At 35.1% G+C, this 27357-nt stretch overlaps 1 protein-coding gene across 4 annotated transcripts in view; it reads right to left on the bottom strand.

The window, feature by feature from the left end:
- The window catches only part of LOC145240049 (uncharacterized), a 328354-nt gene that overhangs the window by 60648 nt on the left and 240349 nt on the right, over nucleotides 1-27357 (bottom strand). For all 4 annotated transcript variants that reach the window (XM_080103656.1, XM_080103658.1, XM_080103659.1 and 1 more), the window contains 3 exons: nucleotides 20670-20709; nucleotides 10502-11509; nucleotides 2917-3033 (listed from right to left, as the gene is read on the bottom strand). In XM_080103656.1, the coding sequence (XP_079959782.1) occupies nucleotides 2917-3033; nucleotides 10502-11509; nucleotides 20670-20709 (1165 nt within the window). The remainder of the gene's footprint in view (nucleotides 1-2916; nucleotides 3034-10501; nucleotides 11510-20669; nucleotides 20710-27357) is intronic.

Below are 27357 nucleotides of genomic sequence, written 5' to 3'. Positions count from 1 at the left end.
CACTAATTATTATTAATAAATAGCCCCTCCCCTCATTCTGTTCCAGTGACTCAGAAACATGTTTCGTTGCCCTAAATTGTAATTTTGAACTTAAATAAGAAATTAAAGTCTCTTGCTTCCAAGCCATCTTGAGGTATGGGTTACCTGCTGAGATCAATACTTTGATCAAAACAGTAGTCCTTTTGTTGTGACCAATGTAATTCTGTTGATCTAAAATTGAATAAAATATATATTTTTCCTAAAACCTCTGGCCTTGATGGAGGGGAGACTAAAACTTGCTGCTATGGCTTCAAATGATCTGAAATAACAGCAAGGGAGACTTGATTCCAAATATTTCTCATATGTTATATCTCTCTTCTTTTCGAAATAGAGCACGATTAGGAATATCTCCAGTATCAAATAATCATTATACACTGTGAAATTTACTTTATATATGAAAATTTAATCGGGGAGATATAACATATGAGAAATATTTGGAATCAAGTCTCCCTTTGCTGTTATTTCAGATCATCTGAAACCATAGCAACAAGTTTTAGCCTCCCCTCCATCAAGACCAGAGGTTTTGAGGAAATATCAGGTATTTTGTAATTCATATGCAAAATTAGGAAAACAAATGACTATGATTGAAACAGTGGTAAAATTGCAGTATCTTTCCGCCCTCAAAAAATCCTTTAAAATTACCACTATAGGTTTTCGAGGGTTATGAAAACGAAAATAATGGTTTAAATTCCAGGAAACAAGTAGTTTCCAAGATATGAAAAAATTATAATTTCAAAAAGTAGGGAATCACTTTTCTATATTAATTTAACGTTAAATGAACACCCACTTTAAAGCCACTTTTTTTTTTTCAGAGGGGGGGGGGGCGTCCGTTAATTTTTTTTAAGGAGTAGTATTTATTTGGTAATTGTGACATAGTAGACCAAAACAAAACCTACCTTAAAAAACTTGTTTTCTACAGGTTTTTGGGTATGCTGAAAACGAATATCTCATTTAAATTTTCCGCAAATAAGTATTTTTCTGGGTAGTAAGCAATGTAATTCCTTATGTTATAAATGGTGGTTATTGTTGTATGCGCAAGCATATTTTTGCTTAATACCCAAAAAAATATTTATTTGTAGAAAATTTAACTACAATATTCATTTTCAGCACACCTGAAAACCTATAGAAAAAAAAGTTTTTTAAAGTAGGTTTTGTGTTGGTCTACCAGGCCACAATAAACACCACCCCTAAAAAAAAAAATAAAATAAATAACAGACCCCCCCCCCCCCGAAAAAAAAGGGGTTATTAAGTGAGTGCTCATTTTATGTTAAATTATTATAGAAAAATGATCCCCCACTTTTTGAAACTATAATTTCTTCATATTTTGGAAACTACTAGTTTCCTGGAATTTTAAAGTTGATATAGAAAATGATCCCCCATTTTTTGAAACAATAATGTTCGACATTCAGGGCCAATGTCAAATAGCCCACTACACAATTCAGGTCATCAGCTTTCCAGTGAGCCTTCATTTGTTAAATTCTGATCAATAGTCGCCCGGATTTCGAACTTATAAAATTGTACAAAAAGGTGGTAAAGTTGTAGCCAAATCAAATATTGAAATGCTCATATCTTTGGTTCATCCAGACCCTATTCTTGTCACATTTTTACAGCCATAAAACGTTTCAATCATAGTTGTTTCTTTTCCTAGTTTTGCATATGAATTACAAAATACCTGATATTTCCCCAAAACCTCTGGCTTGATGGAGAGAAGACTAAAACTTGCTGCTATGGTTTCAAATGATCTGAAATAACAGCAAGGGGAGACTCGATTCCAAATATTTCTCATGTTATTTCTCCCCGCTTTGGTTTCCATACATGAAATAAATTTCACAGTGTATAAAGATTATTTGATTCTGGAGATGTTTATAATCGTATCCTATTTCCAAAAGAAGAGAGATATAACATATGAGAAATATTTGGAATCAAGTCTCCCCTTGCTGTTATTTCAGATCATTTGAAACCATAGCAGCAAGTTTTAGTCTTCCCTCCATCAAGGCCAGAGGTTTTGGGGAAATATATATAAGGTTTACGGAAGAGAGATTCAACAGAGTGTTCAATTATTAAGAAAAAGTTTTTTTAAATAAAAAGAATGAGCATAATATTTATTTATATATGTATTACAGAAAATCAAAATGACATTGATACCATCGGTTTCAAATCCAAAGAAGGAGGACTTATTTTTGGTCTCTTTTACCAGACTCCTCAGCTTTTGTCTATGTCTGCCTTCCTGGAAAATGGCAGATTACAAAATGCCGAATTAGTCTAAATAAAAACGAAACTTAAGCCGAGGATTTAAATAGTCAAAAAGTCACACATGTTTTTAAGATTTAAAATAAAATTGTCGCTAAGTACAATCGTTTATTCTCAATAAGATGATACAATAATAACAAATGTAATTTGAATAAACAAGCTAAGTTTGATTGGGCAGCTTAATTGTTATTTATGAGGATTGTTTCCAAAGTAAAGCCTCCTATTTTTTAACTCAGAAACTTGAAGAGTTATGAAGATGTACCATAAAAACGAGCAACCTTTTGTGTTCTAGAATTTATTTTCTACATAGTCGTCAGCATTCTCAATGCACTTTTACCAGGAATTAAATGACACACCTCTGCTTCTGACACACATCCATGACAGGGCATTGCTTTCTTAGAGTCTCACACCATCAATATCTGCAATAGAGAGAGGAAATTTTCAGATCATGAGTGCATAAGTTCAATCATCATAACAATGCAATTTGCAATCCCCTCCGATTCATTCAAGCAGGAAAAAAATAGGAGGTGTTACTTTTGGAATGCCTCTCGCAAGTCCAACTTCTAAATTCCAGCCAAATAATTTTATATACGAGATAGAAGAGACGATTGATGTATGGATGCTTACCTCGACAGAAGATTTAGTTCCTTGTATGTCCAATTGACTAATTTTGAATCCAAAAGTGTTTCTCGGAGTCGGTCCTTCAATCTGGGAGGTCTCAGCTTTTTCAGCTCGTGTCCATTGCTTAAAAACACATGCAACAAGAAAAAAAAAATTAGAGATAACATGGACATTTTTTTGCTTTTTAATTATTTTCACAATGTTTCGGTTGATGTAACCTCCGGCCTTCTTCAGGTGTATCTTGTCAAACTGAAACCTTTCTGCTGAATTTGGGAATCTGCACAGAATTTCAAATGTAACCCTTTATTTAATCTAATTAATTAAGTTCTAAGTAATTCAAAATTGTATTTTGAGTGCCTGAATGAATGATGGGATTCTACGCTCGTAAGTTAAATAAAGAGTTCCATTCAAATTTCCATGCATATTCTCGAGTTCGACAAAATATGCCCGAAGAAGGTTGAAGATCACATCGGCGGAAACGTTGTGAAAACAGTAGTCCAAACAATGCAAATAATACAAAGATATTTAAAAAAAAAAAATAATAATAATAATGTTCATCATAGAGACTTGCTATTTGGTCCATATTGTAGCCAATAAAGGTTTGCATAATATACGAGGTGCCTTTAATAAGTTTCCAAACTTTTTTTTGTACAGGTATTTTAAATTGTCGTTGACTCTTGAAATTTCAGTATGTCATTGCTATACATCTTATGAGATGACTTATCAATTTTTATCATTTCAGGTTCACATGAACAGCTACAGCAAGAATTGGAATGCACCCTACCAAAGCCTGATTGTCACAGCTGGTGAATTTCAAAAATGCAATCTGGAGATGAAGACACTTTAGAAGAACACTATGCAATAAAATTCTGTTTTAAACTTGGAAAAAGTGTTACAAAAAACATATGGAATGCTTCAGACTGCTTTTGAGTTTTTTTAATGGCATAAGAGATTCAAGAAAGGCAGGGAGTATGTAAGGGATGATGAGAGTTGTGGGAGAAGTAAGGAAGTCAGAACACCAGAGTTGATTGGCCAAATAAAGAATTTCATGGATAAAGACCGTCGTGTGTCTACAGAGACAATAAGTGCACAGTTTGATGTCAGTGTTAGAATTGTACGCACAATTAATCGTGAGGAACTGAAGATGCGGAAGATTTGTGCAAAGTTTGCCTTAAAGGTGTTCAGGGAAGATCAGAAAGAAAGAGTTTATCATGGGCATCAAAACAGTTCCTCACCCTCCTTATGGCCCAGACCTTGTTCCCTGTGACTTTTGGTTATACCCTAAGCTCAAGGAAAACCTTAGAGGCTGTCGTTACGAGACAATTCAGGAGATGAAAGAGGTGGTGACGAGAGTCATTGGCTTATTTACACTAGAGGATTTCCATGGGCCTTCCAGAAGTTGTTGGAACGGTACAACAAGTGTGTTGCAGCCAGAGGAGATTACTTCGAAGAGGACTAGAGTTTCATATGTGAACTATCAATAAAAGTGCTTATACGAAAAAAGTCTGAAAACTTGTTGAAGGCAGCTTATATGATTTTGCCTTTGACTTTCAAAATTAAGAAATCTTGATTTGTAATTTTTCCAAAATTGATGTACGGATCCGATTCTCTTTCAACCTGATTAGATAAATCAACGTTTGCATCAGATAACTTTGGTATAATTTTTGGCAAGACTTCATGCAATAGTAAGACTCAGATAAGACTTTGACGTGTCCTTATGTCGACAGTTATGCAGTTATGTGCTTGTGGAGTTTTTGATTTACTAACAAGTTTTGAAAAGAATTTGGATTTGTACTTTTACCAAATGTTTTTATCTTTTAAAGCAGTTGAAATATTAAAAGAACATCTGCAACAGATGATAAGGGTATACGAGTATATAGGACTGCTTTGCAAACTTGCTATGGAAGATCTGGCAATATCATCTCACCCAGCAAATCTTTTCTCACTGCGGTCATCAGATCTAAGCCTGCCTTTAAAAAGTTTCATTTCACATTAATCGCATTTTTTTTTTATTTCTCACATTCACCCCTAACAAGGCATATCGCCACTTGGACGTAAAGGACTACTATTTCGGACCATGCCTAGGAAAGATTAACAAGATGTTGATTTACATTACATTTAAACTTCTGCATATCAGTAAAGTCAGTAAAGCAGGTAGCAGGAAGGGAATTCCAAAGTTTAGCTGTTCGAAGGAAGCAAGGATGTAATAGAGTAGAAAGCTTTCTGGCATTTAGGGACCTCAACAGTGAAAGGGTGAGATTTTGTTGCTAAGTGGGTTTGTTGGGGATATGTTTGTTGAGGGGGCACAAGTGCAATGAGTTCATCAGAACACATTCCATTAAAATATTTGTAAAACAGGCACAGAGATGCAATACTGCAGCGATGGGACAGAGGTTGGAGCTTAGTTGACAAAGTGGGATATATTAGATCGAAAACTCCTTTTATGGACCCTATCTAAGAGGAAGAGGTTAGTGGTAGATGCACCAGCCCAGATGTGGCAACAATACTCCACGCATGGGAGAATGGTGACCTTGTAGAGGTACAGGATACTCTCAGGTGTAAATAGTTTTCTAGCTTGATAGAGGGAACCCACCTTCCTTGCAGCAGCCTTTGCAATGTCCTCAATGTATTTGTTCCAGTTCATTTTGCCCATGAATGTTAGGCTGAGGAGTTTGAAGGAAGAAATCTCAGGTAAGGTTTTATTTGTCATGGATATAAGTAGTTGGAGACACGTCTTGTAATTGTTTTGTTTTTTTTTGTTTTTTTTTTACACAGTGATCACCACTTATCAAGGCCCGGAAGCCACTCAGGGATAAGGGTTATTGTAAGTACATCACGTTAGTGAGGAGATTTTATGAAGTGTTTAATTAGGGGGGCGGTTCATTAGGAATTTGTTAACATTAGACTTGAAGACATCCAAGTTGTAGTCCGGAGGGAAGCAGTTAAAGGAAAGCAGCTTAGACTTAGTAGCATTAAATGTTACAATTCATTTGCGGTCCCAATCCACTACAGTCTGAAGATCACTTTTAAAAATTTTACTATTGTCTTAAATTATGTACATCCGTTCTTCCCTCATACATCATTCTTATATCATTTTATCCCCATGCAACGCATACCCTCAACCCTCACTGACCAAGTTTCACCTCTGTACATCATCACATTGTGCACATATAGCAGTCATAAACAAAGACTTATTTTCCCTTGCAGAGAAATGTCCCTGCTAAGTGATTTGGTTACGCACTGACATTGATTTTATCCATCTTTTTTTTTTAATTAAGCCCTTTGGGAATTACGGTCAGTTAGCAAAAGGAATTCTAGAAGCAATGAGGAAAGACATCTCTTCTTTTGTGATACTATAAATAGATCACAGAGTAAATGTTTATCAAACGACAAAATACAGAAAGTTTAAAATTAACTTCAGTTCTAAAAATAGATTTCTTTTACACAGTGGAAATGTTTACATAGAAATAATCACAAGTCAATTTATGTGAGCTGTATGTCAGAATTGTTTATGCGATTCAAAGGTCACAGCCATATCGCATAAATAACACTTTGATACTTGAGTCTAGTAAATTCGTCAGTTTGAGACTAGCAGTGGATGCACGAGGAAGCAGATTGTATGCTCTTAAGAGGGATTGAACCGGCCGAAACGAATTGACAACGAACAGAAAGCTAGCCTCGACAGATAGAGTAGATTGTGTCACACACGAAATCCAGCCGACTTTAATAAATGTTAAACGATGGAGTTGTGTTATTTCTTCGTCTCATTTTGATGCATTTTTTGTTTTACACTTGTGGACATGCGTGTGATTCCCCTAACACTCGCCAATGTGAAAAGAATTGAAAGAGAACGTAAAATCCGTAGAACACACAACAATGCGGTTCCGATATGTTAGCAGTGGGGAGTGCATTACATTGCACTGCAAGGAAAGTGGGTTCCCTCTATCAAGCTAGAAGACTACTCGCACCTGAAAGTATCCTGTACCTCTACAAGGCAACCATTCACCCATACATGAAGTATTGTTGCCACACTCTTTTTCCTGTCCCTGTCCACTACTTTTGCTGGAAGATGATTACTGACAGACTTTTGCTGGAAAATGATTACTGACAGACTTTTGCTGGAAGATGATTACTGACAGACTTTTGCTGGAAGATGATTACTGACAGACTTTTGCTGGAAGATGATTACTGACAGACTTTTGCTGGAAGATGATTACTGACAGACTTTTGCTGGAAAATGATTACTGACAGACTTTTGCTGGAAAATGATTACTGACAGACTTTTGCTGGAAAATGATTACTGACAGACTTTTGCTGGAAGATGATTACTGACAGACTTTTGCTGGAAGATGATTACTGACAGACTTTTGCTGGAAAATGATTACTGACAGACTTTTGCTGGAAAATGATTACTGACAGACTTTTGCTGGAAGATGATTACTGACAGACTTTTGCTGGAAGATGATTACTGACAGACTTTTGCTGGAAGATGATTACTGACAGACTTTTGCTGGAAGATGATTACTGACAGACTTTTGCTGGAAGATGATTACTGACAGACTTTTGCTGGAAGATGATTACTGACAGACTTTTGCTGGAAGATGATTACTGACAGACTTTTGCTGGAAGATGATTACTGACAGACTTTTGCTGGAAGATGATTACTGACAGACTTTTGCTGGAAGATGATTACTGACAGACATTCTTGGACCCAAAGAACTTTCTATCTTTCCTTTTTTCTCTTGGATACTGTCCAAGTTTCGCCCGCCTGTTTAATAACTCTAACATACCTTCTCTCTCTCCTATATATCTTATCTCTCTTCCGTACCTGTCCACTGAACGCTCAGATATCCATTATCTTTGCCTGAAGATAACTGCTGAGCTCCTTTCTGGTTACAACTTTTCTATTTTTCCTTTCTTCTCTTGGACACTGTCAAACTTCCTCCCTCCTATACTAAACGGTTTCATTTCTTCCACCTATACCTAACGGTGTAGGTAATTAAACTTTTTGTTATTGTTATAAAAAATTTTTTTTTGCCCTTCATGTAACATCAAATCTGTTGCCAAGGCTGCTGGAAAAATGGTTGGATCATTCTACAGTTCCAGAAGGTGTCTCGATGCTGATGCAATCCTCCACCTGTATAAGAACCGAGTATGCCCAAGGATGGGGTACTGTTGCCATATCTGAGCAGGAGCTGCTAGAAGACCATATCCTGCCTTGACAGAGATCAAAATAGGTTTCCTAGCCTAGTGGAGGATACCCTTTTCTCTTCCCTGCAACCTTTTTCCCACAGAAGAGACGTTGCGAACGTCTTTCTACTTTATTGTTATTTTCAAGTACTCCTCTGAGCTCCAATCTATGGTCTCTCCTCGCCAAACTTTCACAAAAAACACTCGTCTAGCTGAAACCACTACCAATAATTTCACACACTCTTTATCTGTGCCTAAATCTAAACATAGATTCCATGAGCAAAGCTTCTTTCTTAGAACTGCATGCCTGTGGAACTCTTCCGTTTCCCTGCTTTTCAGCTGACTACAATATGGTCATAGAATGTTATTTTGGAGGTCATTAATATTAAAATTAACCAGCCACCTCTTTCCCCATTGCACTATGTGTTCAAGATCAGAGGAAAGAGAATCAGAGAGAACTTGGTCATTTACAGTCTTTGAAGTGTTGCCATAGATGGTTGTGTCATCAGCATAAATGTCTATGAATGATCGTAGGATGTGATTTAGGAGGTCATTGATGTAGATCAGGAAGAGGGTTAGGCCCGTGGTGAACCCTTGAGGGACACCAGCATTAATACTGTGAGCTTCTGATTTTTGCCTATTAACAATTACTTTTATGAACTCTAACCCTAACCTATCAGAGAGAAATGATTTAATAATTGAGAAGATATTTCCAGCTATATCATAGCTGGAGATCTTGTGGAGTAGACCTTTATGCCATATGTTACCAAAGACCTCTGATATGTGAAGAGCAAATGCCCTAGAACAGAAGCCTCTGTCATTCTAGCACGAGCACCTTCCTGTGCTCCAATGTCATCAAGACAACTTGCAGACAGCCTCAATAACCTTGCTATTAAAATATACTTTCTTCACATTTCTTATCTGTCTTGATTTTCTACCACTTCTTGTGTATAACCATGCATGCTTCGCGACTCAGTAGGAATCATCCCCACCCATGGCTGTCTCCACTGATCATCTCTTTCATCTTCTCTTCTGGTTCTGTCATTGACAGCTGCTGATAGGTTAAAAAAATTAAAATAAACAATGCAAAAAAAAAAAAAAAATGCAGGAAACACAAACTACGACACATTCTATATTGGTTTGACTTTCGTTGCATGTATGCCACCATCGCGGCAAACAACCCTCTAACCCGAAGATCCACCTCTATGTCTTCAGTCAACGTGGTGTTTGTCAGTTGACATCATCTCATCTTAATCTGCTCCAAGCTATGACAGGTCTTCTGTCGCTAACTGGGGACCCCTGAACTGTCATAAACCCAAGACAGTTCATAAACTATCCCTAACCATCATAAAACTCATTGTTACTCCAAAAACTGTCCGTAAGCTAACACTCACAGCCACACCTTGATTAACAATCCTATTTCAGTTTTCTTTTGTGTGCCTTGATGAACAAATTCCTCTCCATTATGTTTCTAATAAGCAACAGTAGCCTGAAGTGTCAATCAGCCCTTCCTTTCCTTCTTCATTAACCCTAACCCTTTTAAATTCCTATCCACATCTGACCTGCTTTTATCATCACTACTTATCATTAATAAATAGCCCCCCCACCCTCGTTCTGTTCTAGTGACTCAGAAACATACTTTGTTGCCCTAAATTGTAATTTTGAACTTAAATAAGAAATTAAAGTCTCTTAGTTTTTATTCAAAGACTTGCCTCCAAGCCATCTTGAGGTATGGGTTACCTGGTGAGATCAATACTTTGATCAAAACAGTAGTTTTTTTGTTGTGACCAATGTAATTCTGTTGATCTAAAATTTAATAACATATATATTTTTCCTAAAACCTCTGGCCTTGATGGAGGGGTGACTAAAACTTGCTGCTATGGTTTTAAATGATCTGAAATAACTGTCATAAACCCAAGACAGTTCATAAACTATCCCTAACCATCATAAAACTCATTGTTACTCCAAAAACTGTCCGTAAGCTAACACTAAATATATTGACCTCTATTGTCCGGCCAGTTTGTTCCAATCACAGCCACACCTTGATTAACAATCCTATTTCAGTTTTCTTTTGTGTGCCTTGATGAACAAATTCCTCTCCATTATGTTTCTAATAAGCTCACTCTACATAACCTTTGTTCTGCTAATCAACTTATTTCCATTTTTTTTTTTTTTCCTTTCCTAGAAAGGGAGGAAGGGACAGAGGGTGTAACGCAATAGTATCACTGGTTATCATTTCTCAACTGACATTAACTGACATTAAGCAAAACTGAAGAAAATAATGATCAGATAATTTTATTTTATATTCCCCCCCCCCCACCGCTTTGGAACAAATTGCCAAAAATCAGATTACAAGAGAAGAATTGATAGAATACAGAAAGATTTTCAAGAAATGATTTACCTTCATTTGTTTGTTTGCTAATTGTCGCCGCAGATGATTGTGTTCCGGTTTTGCTCTTGAAGTGCTCGGTTGCGGTTCAGCAATTGGCGTCAAACCAGGGGCAGAAATCGATGAAAGCTTGCTGCGTAACGGGGTACTGTGCATCTGATAATCACCAGGATGAAGATAGTCAATCTGGAAAGCTTTTGGTAATGGGGACCCTTGCTCCGAGAGATCTTGTGTTTGGCTCTTGGAACCTTGTTCCAGGATATCCTGAGTTCGACTCTCGGACCCTTGCTCCATTAGATCCTGAGTTTGACTCTCGGACCCTTGCTCCATTAAATCTTGGGTTTGACTCTTGGGCCCTTTCTCCATTAGATCCTGAGTTCGACTCTCGGACCCTTGCTCCATTAGATCCTGAGTTTGACTCTCGAACCCTTGCTCCATTAAATCTTGAGTTCGACTCTTGGGCCCTTTCTCCATTAGATCCTGGGTTTGACTCTCGGAGCCTTGCTCCATTAGATCCTGGGTTTGACTCTCGGAGCCTTGTTCCATCAGATCTTGGGTTTGGCTCTCATCTTGGCTTGCCTTTATGCTCAACAAATCAGATGTGCTTCTAGGAGAGGCTGGGTTTAGACATGCAGGAGAGTGGGGCCATGAAGAAAGTATCGAATCATCTGTCTCTTGCTTCAGTTGTTGTTCATTTTTTAAAGAATCATCATTGGAGAGAATAGAAACTGCTTCTGATTTTTGCCCAGGATTATCTTGAGGTGCAAGGAGTGTTGAATTGGAAAGAACAGTTTGAGACAAAGCTACACACTGTCTCGTAGGCGGGGGTATACATGGCGTCAATACTCGTTGATGGTTACCTACGAGGTTGCAATGAACTACAGGGTCACAAAACAATTTGTCGAGGCTATTGACACTGTCTTCAGCAGGAATGATGCCATGGTTAGCCGCCAGAATAAAGCGCCAGTTTTGAAGAGTCTCGCCATCCAAGACACTGCTAAAAGCAGCCAAGTCTTTGAGCTGGATATCCGCAACAAACGATGACCAAACAAAAAGAAATTAGATAATAAATTAAAATACAAATCCGTAACATGGTCACAAAAAAAAAAAAAAATGGTGGAAACTAGATGAACAAAAAAATAAAAGAAATTACATGCATATAAGGAAAGCTTTAAGCAACTGAGTTAAAACTATTCAAGAGTTACTCTGGGCGATATTAATTCATATACTTAGGTACTTGTACAGTTTAATCAAGACATTAAAAATGAAAATATTGAAAAAAAAAAGTTATATTGTATGTACCTGTTATGGAATTAAGTTCTCCGAAAAAAAATTCATTTAATTTGGTCAAGTATTTTTTTTTTTACAGGGAAAACAACTTATGACACCGAACAAAAGATAAAGCTATTAAACCTGGGGAGGGGGGGGCCCGGTGCTTTAGATTGGGGTTTCTCCGTGGTGCCCTCCCTCCCTCCTTTCCTTCCTTGTCGTCTACAAATTAAAACATGGCTACCTTCAGCTTGCTGTTAAAAAAAATGTTTTTTTTATTTTTTAAATTACTTGATCAAATTAAGTGAAATTATTTTCAGAGTACTTCATTCCATAACGGCTACATACAATATAACTTTTCAGTATTTTCATTTTTTAATGTCTTGTTTAAACTATACAAATACCCATACTTTTAGTAAAATATAAATACTACTAAGTACTCAGGATATGCTTACAATATTGCAAATAAAAATAATCTCAATAATTAAGAGGTTGTATTAATCATATATTAATAGGACAGATTTCACAGATTCAAAAAATTAATTATAATGTGAAATATGAGAATCCAGCTACAAAAAGAAAATCAATATTCAACGATAAGAGACATTGTTAGATATTTATTTCTTTTACTATATTTTAATATTTTAAATTATCTCTATATAAATAAAATGAACTCATTTTTCCCCGCTGACTTTGACCTTAATAGGATTAAAAATCACAACATTACATTCAAATGTAATGTCCCCCCATTTCAGCACAGGATCTGAGGTGTGCTATAGGCCTACTACCCTTACAGTTCCTTGATATTCGTACATTTCTATATTTTTTTCCGGTGAGAGTTCACTGCCACAATCAGTTAGAATCAATGGAAGTTGTAAAATCTTTTCTCTCTAGTCGATTCATACTCCGCCCGCGACCACTTCACACCGCTGCGGATACGTCCACAGGGGAATATACGAGGAACACCGGTTTGAGTTCTTAGTTGCTTAAAAAATATGGATTAACATTTTTCCGTCGGGTGAAACATGACTTTACATTCCAGTTATTCTGTGGGTTACTTGTGCCATTTTATAAATTTCTTCTTTTTTTCCTCTCTCTATATCCTCTTTTTGTAGGGGGGTGGGGGTTGCGATTTAAAGGATTACTTAAATGAAACGAACTAACATTGGATTCCAGTTTTTACAAGAAACTTTAACAGTCAGCCACCAGCGTTCTTCAAATCTTGCACCGATTAGTCACTTTAATATTGTATTTACTGTCTTTATACTTCTATTATGTTTGCACTGATTTCATACATGATACTAAGGGGAGGGGGGAGCTGACTTCCTATTTTCGGATTAGTTACTTATTCATTTGTATACATTGCATTTCTGAGAGTTTCATTAGCACAATTACTATGCTATCGATATTGGAATCAGACGACATTCAAATTGGTTAAACAGCGACAACAAAGAAATTTTCTGGTTTTATTTTAGTTTTTTTTTTTCTTTTTCATTGCGACAAGAAAAAATAAATAAATAAAATCTATTAAACATATTTTCATTATACACGGTAAGTTTTATTTTTTTAAATTTTGTTTTTCCATTGAAAAAAAAATTAGATTTAAATAAACATATTTGCATTTTATGCGGTAACTTTTTTGGGGTTTTTCTTTTTTTTCTTTTGGTATTCTTTCACGTTCGTTTTGTTTTTATTCCTTTCAATTTTACGTGTCATATATTTGCTGAACTAGGGCGGGGGCATCTATAAATATAAAAGCTAAAATGTGTGTGTGTGTGCCTTTATCAGCCTACGACAATGACGCCATGTTTGACCTAGAAAATGTTGACGTTAGTTTCAACCACCTGCAAGTGTTTTTAAATGGTTTATTTTATATGTTCTCAATTGTGTGTCTCTTTAGCGTAGAGGTAATGTGTCAGGCATTTTTTTCCCGACTTAGCCTCGATGCTTCGGGTTCGAGCCTGTCTTCCTACCTAAACCTTTTTTCCTCTTTTACACCTTTTTCCTTTTTTTTTTTTAACATTTGTTCGCAGTTTTGCTTTGATTTGGTTTTTCCAATTTTTTTTATAACATCGTATTTTTTTTTATAATATTAAAACAGCCCCCCTCCTACATACACACCTCCAAACACCCAGGCAACGCTGGGTACCCCCTTCCTCCGCTAGTAATTACTATATTTAGAACTTTTGAAATCTAGTATATATATATATATATATATATGTTAGAGAATTAGTAAAAATAGTAATTATTATGAATTAAATGGTCAATATTAGGTAGAGATAAAAAATATATACCTAACAAGAAAAACATGTATTTTATGCACTTTGGCGTCTTTCCATATAGTACCATCTAATGAGAATTTGTTTACTAAAAAACAAGACATCATACAAAATTGTCTCTATAGAATGAGGTATATGCTAGCCTATTTCGAACCCATATAAATAGTAGTGTGACAATTTAAGCGAAAATTATGTACATTGTGGCTGTAGAATGGGAAAATATATCTATTAATGATTTAGTATTTTAAGAAAATTACACTAAAGTTAATCTTATTAGGGTAAAATGTTTTTTTCTCCTAACCTTAAACTGAAATTAATAATGTTGGGTTTTCTAGGAATTGAGTAATGTGCAGATCATGATAAAATTAAGTATGCCATTCTTTCAAGTTAACTCAAAACATCTACAATTCTAAATATTAGAATAATTATAGCGAATGTTGAATATTTATTTTACAAACAAGATTTTAATATTTGAAATTATGATTACTATAATTTGAATTTTTTAAATCTACTATATATATATATATATATATATATATATATATATATCCAGGCTTGAGATGTTCAAAAGTAAGGAACTAATGAATACAACAAGGTTGTTATATAGTGCTTGATAACAAGAGAAAAATATTTTTTTATTATTTATTCGAAGGTAAGCAGTTACATTTGGTCACTACAAACAGTCATCTGTTTCAGTCAATGAGACTTTTTCAGGCGACCCTGCAGGCGATGATGCATCGAATGGTTCAGGGTTGCCTAACAAAATCTCATTGACTGAAACAGATGGCTGTTTGTAGTGACCAAATGTAACTGTTTACCTTCAAATAAATAATAATAATAATATATATATATATATATATTTATTCAGAGTTTTAGGTGGTGTAAGAAACATAAAAACAATGTTGCTGTTTTTTAAATTATTATATTTTTTTGTGTCAAGCCAGGGGCAGAAATCAATGAAATTGTCTAAGATGATTTTGTTCAGGTTTTGCTCTCAAAGTTCTTGGCTGCAGTTCAGCAATTGGTGTCAATCCTGGGGCAGAAATTGATGGAAGCTTGCTGCATAATGGAATGCTGTGCATCTGATAATCAGTAGGACAAGGACAGTAATGGTCGGAAAGTTTTTGGATAATAAACTAGCAGGAGGACCTGATGTTCCGGGATTAATTGAGGATCAACAAATGTTCCACACTTCCAATACTTGCTATAAAGTCTGTTTATTATACAAACATTATTGGTTACATATGTGCATACATGTTTCAGTGGAATCTCAATTCAAAGGGACCACCTCATCAGACCAAAAAGAGAACATTAATGAAACCCCGTTTTTTGGTGTGAGGAGTCTCTTTGAATTGAGATTCCACTGATACATGCATGCACATATGTAACTAATAATGTTTTTAGAATAAACAGATTATATACCAGTTCTGTCCTCCTTTGAGCACTTTTAATAATCACACAGGTATCATTGGATTTACATTTTGGAAACCACTCCATACAATCATTTTATATATATATATATATATATGTAACATGTTTACCCGGTATTGTCTAAGGGCAGAAAAAAAATAGATACTACTTCTCTCTATGACCTTTCTCTCTTTCTTATTCTGTCCCATCTTCTCTATTTCAACAGAACAGATACTACACTTTGATACTGAACGTCAACAGTATATCTAGAGCATCAGACCTGACCATAACGTTTCTATGTTACCTCCGATCTTATCCAGGTGTATTTCGTCTCACTTGGAAACCTTTCCCTTGGACTCAGAAATCTGTACAAAATTCTGAATGGAACTCTTTTAGTACATAAGAGTAACATGCTGGTAAAAATCCTACGGAATAAAAAATACTATTTTTAATCACAATGAGGATTGAGACTTCAACGTTCAGAAAGATTGATGGAAAAAAACTTTCTAATGCTTATATTAATTTTGCTTCTGCTGACTCCCAAGAATGAATCTTCTATTATATAAAGGGCAGTTGTTTGTGTGTCTATGTGTGTGTGTGTGCATGTGTGTGTATGCATGTGTGTGTGTGTGTGTGTGTGTGTTTATGTACATACCATACTAAAAGTCTAAAACTACAAAACAAAGACCCAAAAACTTGGTATTTTCTTGATCAGTGTTGCCCTGGATGTATAATATCGAAAATTTAGAAAAAGAAAAACATTATTTGACCATAACCTGCTACAAATTTTGTCAGGTTTTACTTTTTACAGGCTTTATACTAAAAGTAACTCTTATTGTCTCATCAAAAAAATGTTTTCATTGATGCTGACATATTCCTTAAGGATTCTATATGAATAAGAGCTTTGACAGCAGTGTGTCGCATTTAATATCTTAAGCTATAACCACAGTGTCGCATTTAAGGCAGAAAGCTATGACCGCAGTGGGTCGCATTTAAGGCAGAAAGCTATGACCGCAGTGTGTCGCATTTAAGGCAGAAAGCTATGACCACAGTGTCGCATTTAAGGCAGAAAGCTATGACCACAGTGTCGCATTTAAGGCAGAAAGCTATGACCGCAGTGTGTCGCATTTAAGGCAGAAAGCTATGACAGCAGTGGGTTGCATTTAAGGCAGAAAGCTATGACCACCGTGTGTCGCATTTAAGGTAGAAAGCTATGACTGCAGTGTGTCGTATTTAAGACAGAAAGTTATGACTGCAGTGTGTTGCATTTAAGGCAGAAAGCTATGACTTCAATGTGTTGTGTTTAAGGCAGAAAGCTATGACCACAGTGTGTTGCATTTAAGGCAGAAAGCTATGACCACAGTGTGTTGCATTTAAGGCAGAAAGCTATGACCACCATGTGTCGCATTTAAGGTAGAAAGCTATGACTGCAGTGTGTAGTATTTAAGACAGAAAGCTATGACTGCAGTGTGTCGCATGTAAGGCAGAAAGCTATGACAGCAGTGGGTTGAATTTAAAGCAATAAGCTATGATCGCAATTCGTCGCATTTAAGGCAGAAAGCTATTACAGCAGTGTGTCGAGTTTGGAGTAGTGTGTTATGATGGCAGTGTTGAATTCATACATATTTTTAATGTCCATTTTCAGGGGCTTTTTAAACATTTTCAAGTTCTTTAATGCCTTCTCCAGACAAAATTCAAGTTTCAAAATAAGATTTGAGATTTTTTTTACAATCTACAGCGATTCAAAATTAGTGGCCAAAAGTCAAATATACAACGAATAAATGTTACCATAGCCAATAAGTTAATTTGCAACCTGCTATATCATTTTTTTTTTTTTTGGGGGGGGGGGGGTAAGTAGTTTAAAATACTCTTTATTTCATCACAAATATTAACTCTTTATGGATTTTAATTTCCAACCAAGACGGCTGCCGTCTTGTCCATAATTTTTGGCCCGGCCTAATTTTAAATTATCACAGTTACCTTTTAAGGGGGTAGGAGTCGACATTGGAGAGTTCTGTCTGAGCGAGAAAAGTATTTTTTTATTGAGAGGAGTGTAATTTTATTTATGCTTGCTGCCGCTTCTCCTCCTCCTCTCTTGTGCCCCCCCCAAAAAAATATTAAATTATAACTGAGAACAAAAATAGACAGAGATTTGAATCTTTGATAAAGGGACATAACTCGCGTATCCACAATAATACTATGCAATTTCAGAACAATGTATCTCGATTTTATTTTCAATATTTAAAAAAACAACTTTTAATCATTTTTTATTAAGTCTTAAAATATTTTAATAGTATTTCTTTCAATTGTTTTTTAATATTTCAACACAAATTTTTAGTTGACATAAAGAATACGATTTTCAAGGCCTTTTCAAGAAATTTTCAAAGTATTTTCCATATTTTCAAGGATTTTTCAAGCATTAGAAATAAAGCATTTTCAAAGCAAAAGTTAAAATTCCAAGACTTTTCAAGTCTGTGCGAACCCTTTCAATCTGTGGTTCCTCTCCCCACAAAATCCCCTACTTTCTTTATGTGCCTCAATTGAAACACAGATTTCATGAATAAAACTTCTTTCCTAGAACTTCATGTGGAACTCTGTACTGCAGGTATTAAGCTGACCCCTTAAATGATCAAATTTAACTCAATTCCCACCACTAGTGATCACTCTGCTGACTTAAAATACTTTAATAGTATTTCTTTCAATTACTTTTTAATATTTCGACACAAATTTTTAGTTGACATAAAGAATACGATTTTCAAGGCCTTTTCAAGAAATTTTCAAAACATTTTCTACATTTTTAAAGCAAAAGTTAAAATTCCAAGACTTTTCAAGTCTGTGCGAACCCTTTCAATCTGTGGTTCCTCTCCCCGCAAAATCCCCTACTTTCTTTATGTGCCTCAATTGAAACACAGATTTCATGAATAAAACTTCTTTCCTAGAACTTCCTGTGGAACTCTGTACTGCAGGTATTAAGCTGACCCCTTAAATGATCAAATTTAACTCAATTCCCACCACTAGTGATCACTCTGCTGACTTAAAATATTTTAATAGTATTTCTTTCAATTATTTTTTAATATTTCAACACAAATTTTTAGTTGACATAAAGAATACGATTTTCAAGGCCTTTCCAAGAAATTTTTAAAACATTTTCCATATTTTCAAGGATTTTTCAAGGTAACAATAAAAATAAAACCTTTCCAAGGCAAAACTGAAAATTCAAGGACTTTTCCAGTCTGTACGAACCCTGTAATAGTGAGCTATGACAGCAGTGTGTTGAATTTAACCCCAAAAGTTTTTAGTTGGAAGTACAGAATAATTAACAATTTATTTGGCAAAGTGCAGAATAGTTAAATGATTATTTGATTTTAAAAAAACAACTTTTAATCATTTTTTATTAAGACTTAAAATACTTTAATAGTATTTCTTTCAATTGTTTTTTAATATTTCAACACAAATTTTTAGTTGACATAAAGAATACGATTTTCAAGGCCTTTCCAAGAAATTTTTAAAACATTTTCTATATTTTCAAGGATTTTTCAAGGTAACAATAAAAATAAAACCTTTCCAAGGCAAAACTGAAAATTCAAGAACTTTTCCAGTCTGTACGAACCCTGTAATAGTGAGCTATGACAGCAGTGTGTTGAATTTAACCCCAAAATTTTTTAGTTGGAAGTACAGAATAATTAACAATTTATTTGGCAAAGTGCAGAATAGTTAAATGATTATTTGACTAGTAATCTTTTAAGCTGCAAGTTTCCATCTTGACGGGTTGCTATAGACTTGGGTGAGGAACACCATCAGCCTCAGTTTTAAAAGAAAAGTATGTTTTTTTTCTAGATGGATTATCCAAGACTAACAAGTTCTGTTAAGCCTATGAAAACTGGTTTTAACGTCACAGTAACCTACCTTTCACACAGTCTCTTATCTGTTCCATTTCTCACCATCAACTGAGTTTAGTTCTCTGAAATTGTTTTTGAAATGCTTCTCATTTGCGATATTAAATAGCTGACAAGATTTTATCCTTAACAGCTCTGCAATAACTCTGGACTATGGGCAAATGTATGTATGTTTATTAATTCAAACCAAATGATTTGTTTGATCTGCAGCAAGGTTTGCAAGTCTACTGCTGGTTTGAGAAGACATGTGATTGTTCATAGGAATACCCTTCAACCTCCAGAGGAAGTTAACTCAGCAGATATTGTTCAATTTGTATGTCACATCTGCTTCAAGATGTGCAAATCTGCAGCAGGATTGCAGAGTTATCTAAGATGGCATGGATGATGAGATGGGAGGAACTCAATGTGACGACATTCATCTGGAAAGATACAGCAATCATCATGTATGCCTCACTAAAACTTGAAAAATATTCAACAAGCAATTATTAAGTTGGTATTTTTTAAATTTGCATAAATCTAGAAAAATAATATCTAAAATTTAGAAAAAAAAATTCTTTTTTTTTGGGGGGGGGGCAAATAGTCATTTATATCATTTAATGTTATCAAGACGTAAACATGATTTTTAATGTTTTCATGTAAAAGGAAGTAATTGACTTTTTTTAAATTAGAGAGTTTTCTTATGCCGACTCAAGATATGTATGTGTGTATGTTCAGACAGAGGAATGGGATGGGTAAAGAAAATAGAGGAGTTGGGAAAAGGAGGAAGGAAATGAGAGAGAGAGATAGAAGTTATGTTACCCTTTTGCTCGAGACAATACCGAGTAGTTCTGCTAGTCTGATATATAAAGAAAATTGACATCAGACCTAAATAGCATATCATCTGTTCAATCAATATTTGATTGTCTGACGAATAAATTACATTTAAAATGTCATTTACTATAATTAAATAATCTAAACCAAGTTGAAATGCCATAAATTAGAAAAATCCAACCAACCGATAAATCATCTAATATATAAAATTATCTTGTCAGATGCTAACATGTTAACCCTAAATAGCAATTGATGTGATAAATTGATATTTGATTTTGACTAGCCATTTCTTCCTTTTTATCCTTTCTACATGTTTTTTTTTATATGCTAAAACAATATAATTCACTTTAGTTTTTTTCCAAAAATAATTATTCCAATAAAGAAGTGTATTACAATGGAGATAATTTTAAATGACACAAAAAAAACTTAGAATGTAGCAGGTCCTTTTGGTGTTGTTTTATGGATGACGTGAAATTGTGTAAAAAAAAAAAAAAAAAAAAATGAAAAATAGCTCACCAAATGAGTTTGAAGCCTCAAGATTCTGCCCCCAAGTTCCCTACAAAACATCAAGCATGCACTTACGATAAATGTCAACGTATACACAGACATGGTTTTATGGAATCAGAAAACAGTAACAAATATTAATACGTAAAAAAAAATGCCAACATATAAAACAAACGTAACGATGATGACGACTTTATTATTTGGATAATTCGTTCTCATATTTTGAGATGAGGATTGATTATTCATATTATTTGGATTCACCGGACTACTGTTCTCATCGTGAGCGTTATTTTTCACAATGTTTTGGTTGATATAACTGCCAACCTTCTTCAGGTCTATCTTGTGGAACTCAGGGAAACTGCATGGAATTTCGAATGGAATCCGTAATATAGTGGTTAAAGTACTTGATAAAATCAGTTGTAAAAGTTACTCTTCTGGAGGTTGAAGGTTCAATCCTCAGTGCAGGCGACACTCAAATACAATTGTTTAGAACATCTACCCAGTCATGGCTGACAAAACAGAAGCATGCTACCTTCGTGGATCAAATAAAAGGGTTATGTTCAAAATTATGTGCAGATTCCTGAGTCCAACAGAAAGATTTCCAGAGTTCAACAAAATACACCCGAAGAAGGTCAGAGGTCATCGGCCAAAACGCTGTGAAAATAAGATTCAAGATGGAAGCAGTAGTATGACGAATCCAAATATGAATTATGTTCTTACCTTGGGTGTTATTTTTTGCAATGTCACACACAACAGAGTCTTAGCTGAGATTAGAAAGGAGACATATGGGAGAGTTAGCTTTCATGTAGACAAAGAATATACAGCATTAGCCCAAGGTGGGCTGAACCAGCTTCCTCCAAAGGAGAAAGTGTCAAAGGAACATTAAAATCACAAGTGGTCAGCAGTCGCATGTATATCCTGGTCTGAGGAGATGACGCCATTAGATTTTTTGCAGTTCTTGAAGGGAAGTGTTGAGGTCCTCCTACATACAGAGCCTGGTATTCCTAAATGCTCACCCATCTGGTATTGGCCAGGCTTAATGTTGCTCAATCTATTACATCTCAGTGTTTTATAAATAGGACATCAAACAATTTCTTTTTAAAATCTGTGTGATAATATATAATAGGATTGCTTACTGCATAATTATTTGGAGGAAACGGTAAGTCGTTTACATTTATCAGCGTATCTCTGAAAGTTATTGGAACCTGTTTAAAAATTCTTGTAAAATTTGCTACAGTTCTAGGCGGACGTCTATGAGATTCCACAATTTTCACTTTCTTTAAACTTTTTTTCTTGTTAATCGCATCGATTACACACTTAACTTTCAGATGAAAAAAAAAATATATATATATATATATAACTATTATCGTCGGAGATCAGTTTTCAACTATAACGATCTACTACATTGGACACCCACTTTGTGACCATCATCGAGAAAAAAAATAGCGACTCTCTCACGTAACCAGTGAATCTTTATCTGTGCCTAAATCCAAACGTAGATTCCATGAGCAAAGCTTCTTTCTTAGAAGTGCACGCCAGTGGAACTCTCTGCCGCTTGCCTGTTTCCCACCTGACTACAACATGGACGTCTTCAAGTCCAACATAAACAAACTCCTGACAAACCGCCCCCTTAAGTAAGACACTATCAAAACCCCCAATACTAATGATTACTACAATACTATCTCATTGATTACTGTACACGCAATAACCCTTATCCCTGAGTGGCCTTCAGGCCTTGATAAGTGGTGACCCCCATGTAAAAAAAAAAAAAAAATATTTCCACCTAAAAGAAGGGGTTACAGAAAATTTTTTGCTGAAAGTTGAGTCTGTAATCGATGAGATTGACTGGGAAAAAGTTGTAAAACGTGAAAATTGTGAAATTTAGAGATGGGGGGGGGGGGGAGCAACATCGTAGACGTCTGAGAAATTCTATCTGTTCGATGATATATAAACTTATGAGTCTTGCAATAGTAAGCTGAACAATACACTTAAGGCCAAAGGGCACACACCTTTTCTTTTTGCTATCAAGGCCAGAAATTCACTCAAGGATAAAGGTTAATTGGTACCATGATGGTTGGTGATGATGGAAATTAGATAAGCGCATTTATTTTAGAGGGTGGCTCATGAAGAATCTGTTTACGCTGGACTTGAAAACGATCATGTTATAGTTAGCTGGGAAGCAGCTCAGTGGTATTGTGTTCCACAGATGAGCAGTTCTAGGAAAGAAACTCTGTTCATTGAATTTTTGCTTATTTTAGTCACAAGTAGAGTAAGGGAAATTGCAATAGTGGTGGTAGCTAGTCGAGTGTTTGCCGTGAATGTTTTCTAGTTATTTATATTTTTTATAATTGTTTATAAAGTGGAGCCAGTCAAGCACTTGCCACGAAAATAATGATAGAGCAGGTTTTACTTTCATCAGTCTCATAACTCTCTTTTCCTTTATTGTCCGTTAGTTCTCACAGTTCATTTCTGACAAAAGGGAAAAAATTGCTGTTTTCTGTCCATCTAACACTTTTTAAAAGTTTTTTTTTTGTTTTTAAAGTTGAAGTAATATTTATTTTTATTCATTTTTTTTTTTTCTAGTTCCTTACATCAAGTGGTTTTATGACTTGTCTGAAGAGATTTCCAAAAAAATGGAGATATAGTGGTAAATAAATGGCAACTGAAAAGGGAGGAGGGGTGATGCGTAACTATTTTTTTTTTTTACACACAGTGATCACCACTTATCAAGGCCCGGAAGCCACTCAGGGATAAGGGTTATTGCAAGTACATTACGTTAGTGTGGAGATTTGATGAAGTGTTCAGATGGGAAGCTCTTGGAGAAAAAAAACTTTGTTCATGGAAGGTATGTTTGCAGTTAGCAACATGAATGAAAAGTTCTTTGCAGTTGTGGTAATAATGAAAAACTAGAGACTGGAGCTCAGTCAAGTGCCTACCATAAAAATAATGATAGAATAGGGAAATATTTTATAATATTTTAAAAAATAACAAGACAAAAGTGATAACAAGAAACCTGTAGGGAGGAAAAGTGAGTTTATCTGACGAGACAAAAAACATTCTAGATCTAAAAATTTTCTTAAGTTAAGGCCAAAACCCACTTTATGATAAGGCTTTATGAATTACATAGTTAATTGAATGATGCAGAATATTATGAGAAGATTTAAAATGAATGAAATGCACAAAATTTATGAGGATGGTTTATTGTAATGTGGCCATTATGCACTGTGTTTGTTACAATTCAAACCTCTCTCGTACCCCCATGCCGTCTGTTACTGTCGCAAAGAAATAAACAAAAATAAATAAATCCGACTCTGCTTTTTTTTTTCTTTTTTAGCAAAAGGCATTTATTACCGTTACTTTCCAAACAATGCTTCTTTTTTAACTTTTCATTTCGTCTGCCATGAGATTAACAAACCCCCGCCGTCTCAACACCAGTTTAGAAGTGCGGGGTTACACGTCCCTCTCATCTGGTCGCGTTTTTCTTTCTCCCCAACCACGTGTGGTCCTGGATATGACCTTAAACTATATTCAGTGGTGAGGCCCCAGCTTGCGGGCTTTGGAGAGTGTGGAGCCACCCTTTAATTGCCATTGCTCCCAGGTCCACTCTGACCTGGAGTGATAGTACCAGTTAGGGTCCCAAATATGGGTTGAATAGAATCCGACTTGAAAAGAACAAATATATTCTATTAAAAAAATTTTTCTTCCGAATCTTTGGATTCGGCATTAAATAACCCGAAAAGGGTTGATATGCTATAAAAAAAAAAAAATGCCTGCTTCTTGTTGTTTTTTTTTTTTTTTTTTCTGTTGATTTCGTCTGCCATGAGATTAACAAAACCCTGCCATCTGAACACCAGCTTAAAAGTCTCTGTCCTTTTTTATCTTTTTCTTGTAATGCAAGTTCGCATACACTTGCTAATTTGCATCGTGCTCAAACAGCTGCTGCTAATACCTTCGCTAACCAACTATGCTTTGGCTGCTGATATTTTCACACGTGCTCTGTTACATTATGGCAAGTATTTGTTGATATTAGATTTGAAGATGATTATGTTGCAGTCTGTAGGGAAGCTTCCCTGATGTTGCACAGATGGGAAGCTCTTGGAGAAAAAAAAACTTTGTTCATGGAAGGTATGTTTGCAGTTAGCAACATGAATGAAAAGTTCTTTGCAGTTGTGGTAATAATGAAAAACTAGAGACTGGAGCTCAGTCGAGTGCCTACCATAAAAATAATGATAGAATAGGGAAAGACTAACAATGTCACTTCTGTAAAAAAAAAAAGAAAAAAAAACGGGTTGTAGAGAACAGAATTTTAAAAATATCTCATTCAATTTGATTAGGAGGTGCTTGTGCAGTATAAGATTTCAAGACATACATTTTTTTTTTACAAAGGAGTTGCCACTTATCAAGACCTGAAGATCACTCGAGGATAAGGATTAATGACTGTAAGGTGGTAGTGTAGTAATTATTAATGGCGTAAATTGGATAGAATTTGGTTACTTATGGGGATGGCTCAACAAGAATTTGTTTACATTGGATTTGAAGGCTACCATTTTTAGGTAAAAACACTATAATGTAGTCACGCATCATTCCGAAATCAGTAAAAATTTTAAACATTATGAAAAATTATTGAGTAAACAATCTGCAAGAATCATTTTTTACAAAAAAAAAACAAACAAAGAAACTGATCTGTCATTTTCTATTTTGAAATGGTGGATTATAATATTCAATCCAAATCATGGATTGTAGTTACCTCCCCTGGATTTTAAATACTAACATTAACAAATATAACAAAGCTGTATAATTTAATAAATTTCAATTTTACTTGTACGAGGTGCCCTAAATAAGTTTCCACACTTTTGTTTGTATTGGCACTTTTATTGATAATCCACACATGAAACTCTAGTCCCCTTTTGAAGTAATCTCCTCTGGCTGTAATGCACTTGTACCATTCAAATAACTCCTGGAAGTCCTCTTGTATGAGCATACCAATGACCCTTGTCACAGCCTCTTTCATCTCCTCAGTTGTCTCATAACGACAGCCTCTAAGGTTTTCCTTGAGCTTAGGGAACAACCTAAAATCACAAGGAGCAAGGTTTGGACTATATGGAGGGTGAAGAACTGTCTTGGTGCCCATCTCGTCAAATAGTCTGTGATAAGGATGGACAAACTTTTTGCAAATCGTCTGCATCTTCAGTTCCTCAAAAATAATTGTGCGTACAATTCTCACATTGATATCAAACTGTGCACTTATTGTCTCTATAGACATACAACGGTCCTTATCCATGAAATTCTTTATTTTGCCAATCAACTCTGGTGTTCTGATTTCCTTACTCCTCCAACAACTCTCATCATCCCCCAAACTCCCTACCTTTCTTGAATCTCTTATGCCATTCAAAAGCTGATGAAGCATTCCATACTTTTATATGGCATTGTTTTTTTTTCCAAGTTTAAAACTGAATTTGATTGCATACCGTTCTTCTAAAGTGTCTTCACATCCAATTTGTATTTTTGAAATTCACCAGCTGTGACAATCAGGCTTTAGTAAACTGTATTCCAATTCCTGCTGTAGCTGTTCATTTGAACGTGAAATCATAAAAATTGGTCAGTCACCTTATAAGATGTATAGCAATAATATACTGAATTTTCAAGGGTCTACGACAATCTACTACAAAAAAAAAGGTCTGGAAACTTATCAAAGGCACTTTGCGATTTGTTTTTTTCTTCTCTTTACTTGGAGTCAACAATTTTTATACGGATTTGAATTTAGTTATTTTTTTTTAAATAAAAAACCTAGTTATAAGTCGGAGAAAGTCAGGTAATAATTTTTTGCAAGAATCTTTATTTACCTCCCCAAAATGTGGAGGAAGCCTAGCTCCCCAAAAAGAGCCACTTGATGGAACAAAAATTAACTTTGCCCCCGTCAAGAAGAATATCTCCTCTTCTTATTTCAAAGGATAAACTTAGATCGCAGGTTGAAGGTAGGAATAATATTTTTGTGAAAGTCAGACTATTTAACTCATTAGTGCCAATGTTTTTTGTTTGATATAGAACCAAAAAAAATCATTAACCGTATTTCAGCAAGATTCATATTTTTTCAGAGAAATCTATACTTAGTCCTAACCTATTTATTCTTAACATAAGGAATATATCATGAGAACGATTCATGCACGTGCATTCATGAAACAGTTGACAAAGAGATAAAATTCCGAGGACCCCCTCCCCCTCCCCCACCCGTTACAAATTTTAAAATTCTGACCTCTTTAGCACCCCCCCTTTTTTTCTGGATGAAAAAGATTAAAATATTTTCCATATGTCTGAATACCCTACACACCAAATTTCAAGTCTTTAGATCAAAAATTTGTTGAGTATATAGGTTGAGAAGTGTCTGCTTTCTTTGTTTTTACTGCCCCCCAACCCCACTCCAGCCCTAATACAGTCAAAAAAAGCTGAAATGTAGGAAATTGGTTGTTTGGTTTCATGATATAAACCTATATCTGATGCCAAATCCCGTAATTTGAAGAGAAAAAAAAAAATTCCATGCTTCAAATACTTATTCAAAATCAACCTGGGAAGATGACAAGTGTTCCCGAATTTCTAAGTGCACCCTTAAAAGGGTTATAAAGGTATTAAAACCTTAAATATGTGTTATTGTACTTTTTAATGAAATTTAAATCATATGTATAAAACTTTTTGGGGAAGACAA

The sequence above is a fragment of the Euprymna scolopes genome, chromosome 19 (assembly GCF_053919585.1).
Source record: "Euprymna scolopes isolate OS-2025 chromosome 19, ASM5391958v1, whole genome shotgun sequence".
Lineage (NCBI taxonomy): Eukaryota > Metazoa > Mollusca > Cephalopoda > Sepiida > Sepiolidae > Euprymna > Euprymna scolopes.
Note: the sequence above shows the minus strand (reverse complement) of the source record. Positions and strands in the feature narration are given on the sequence as shown.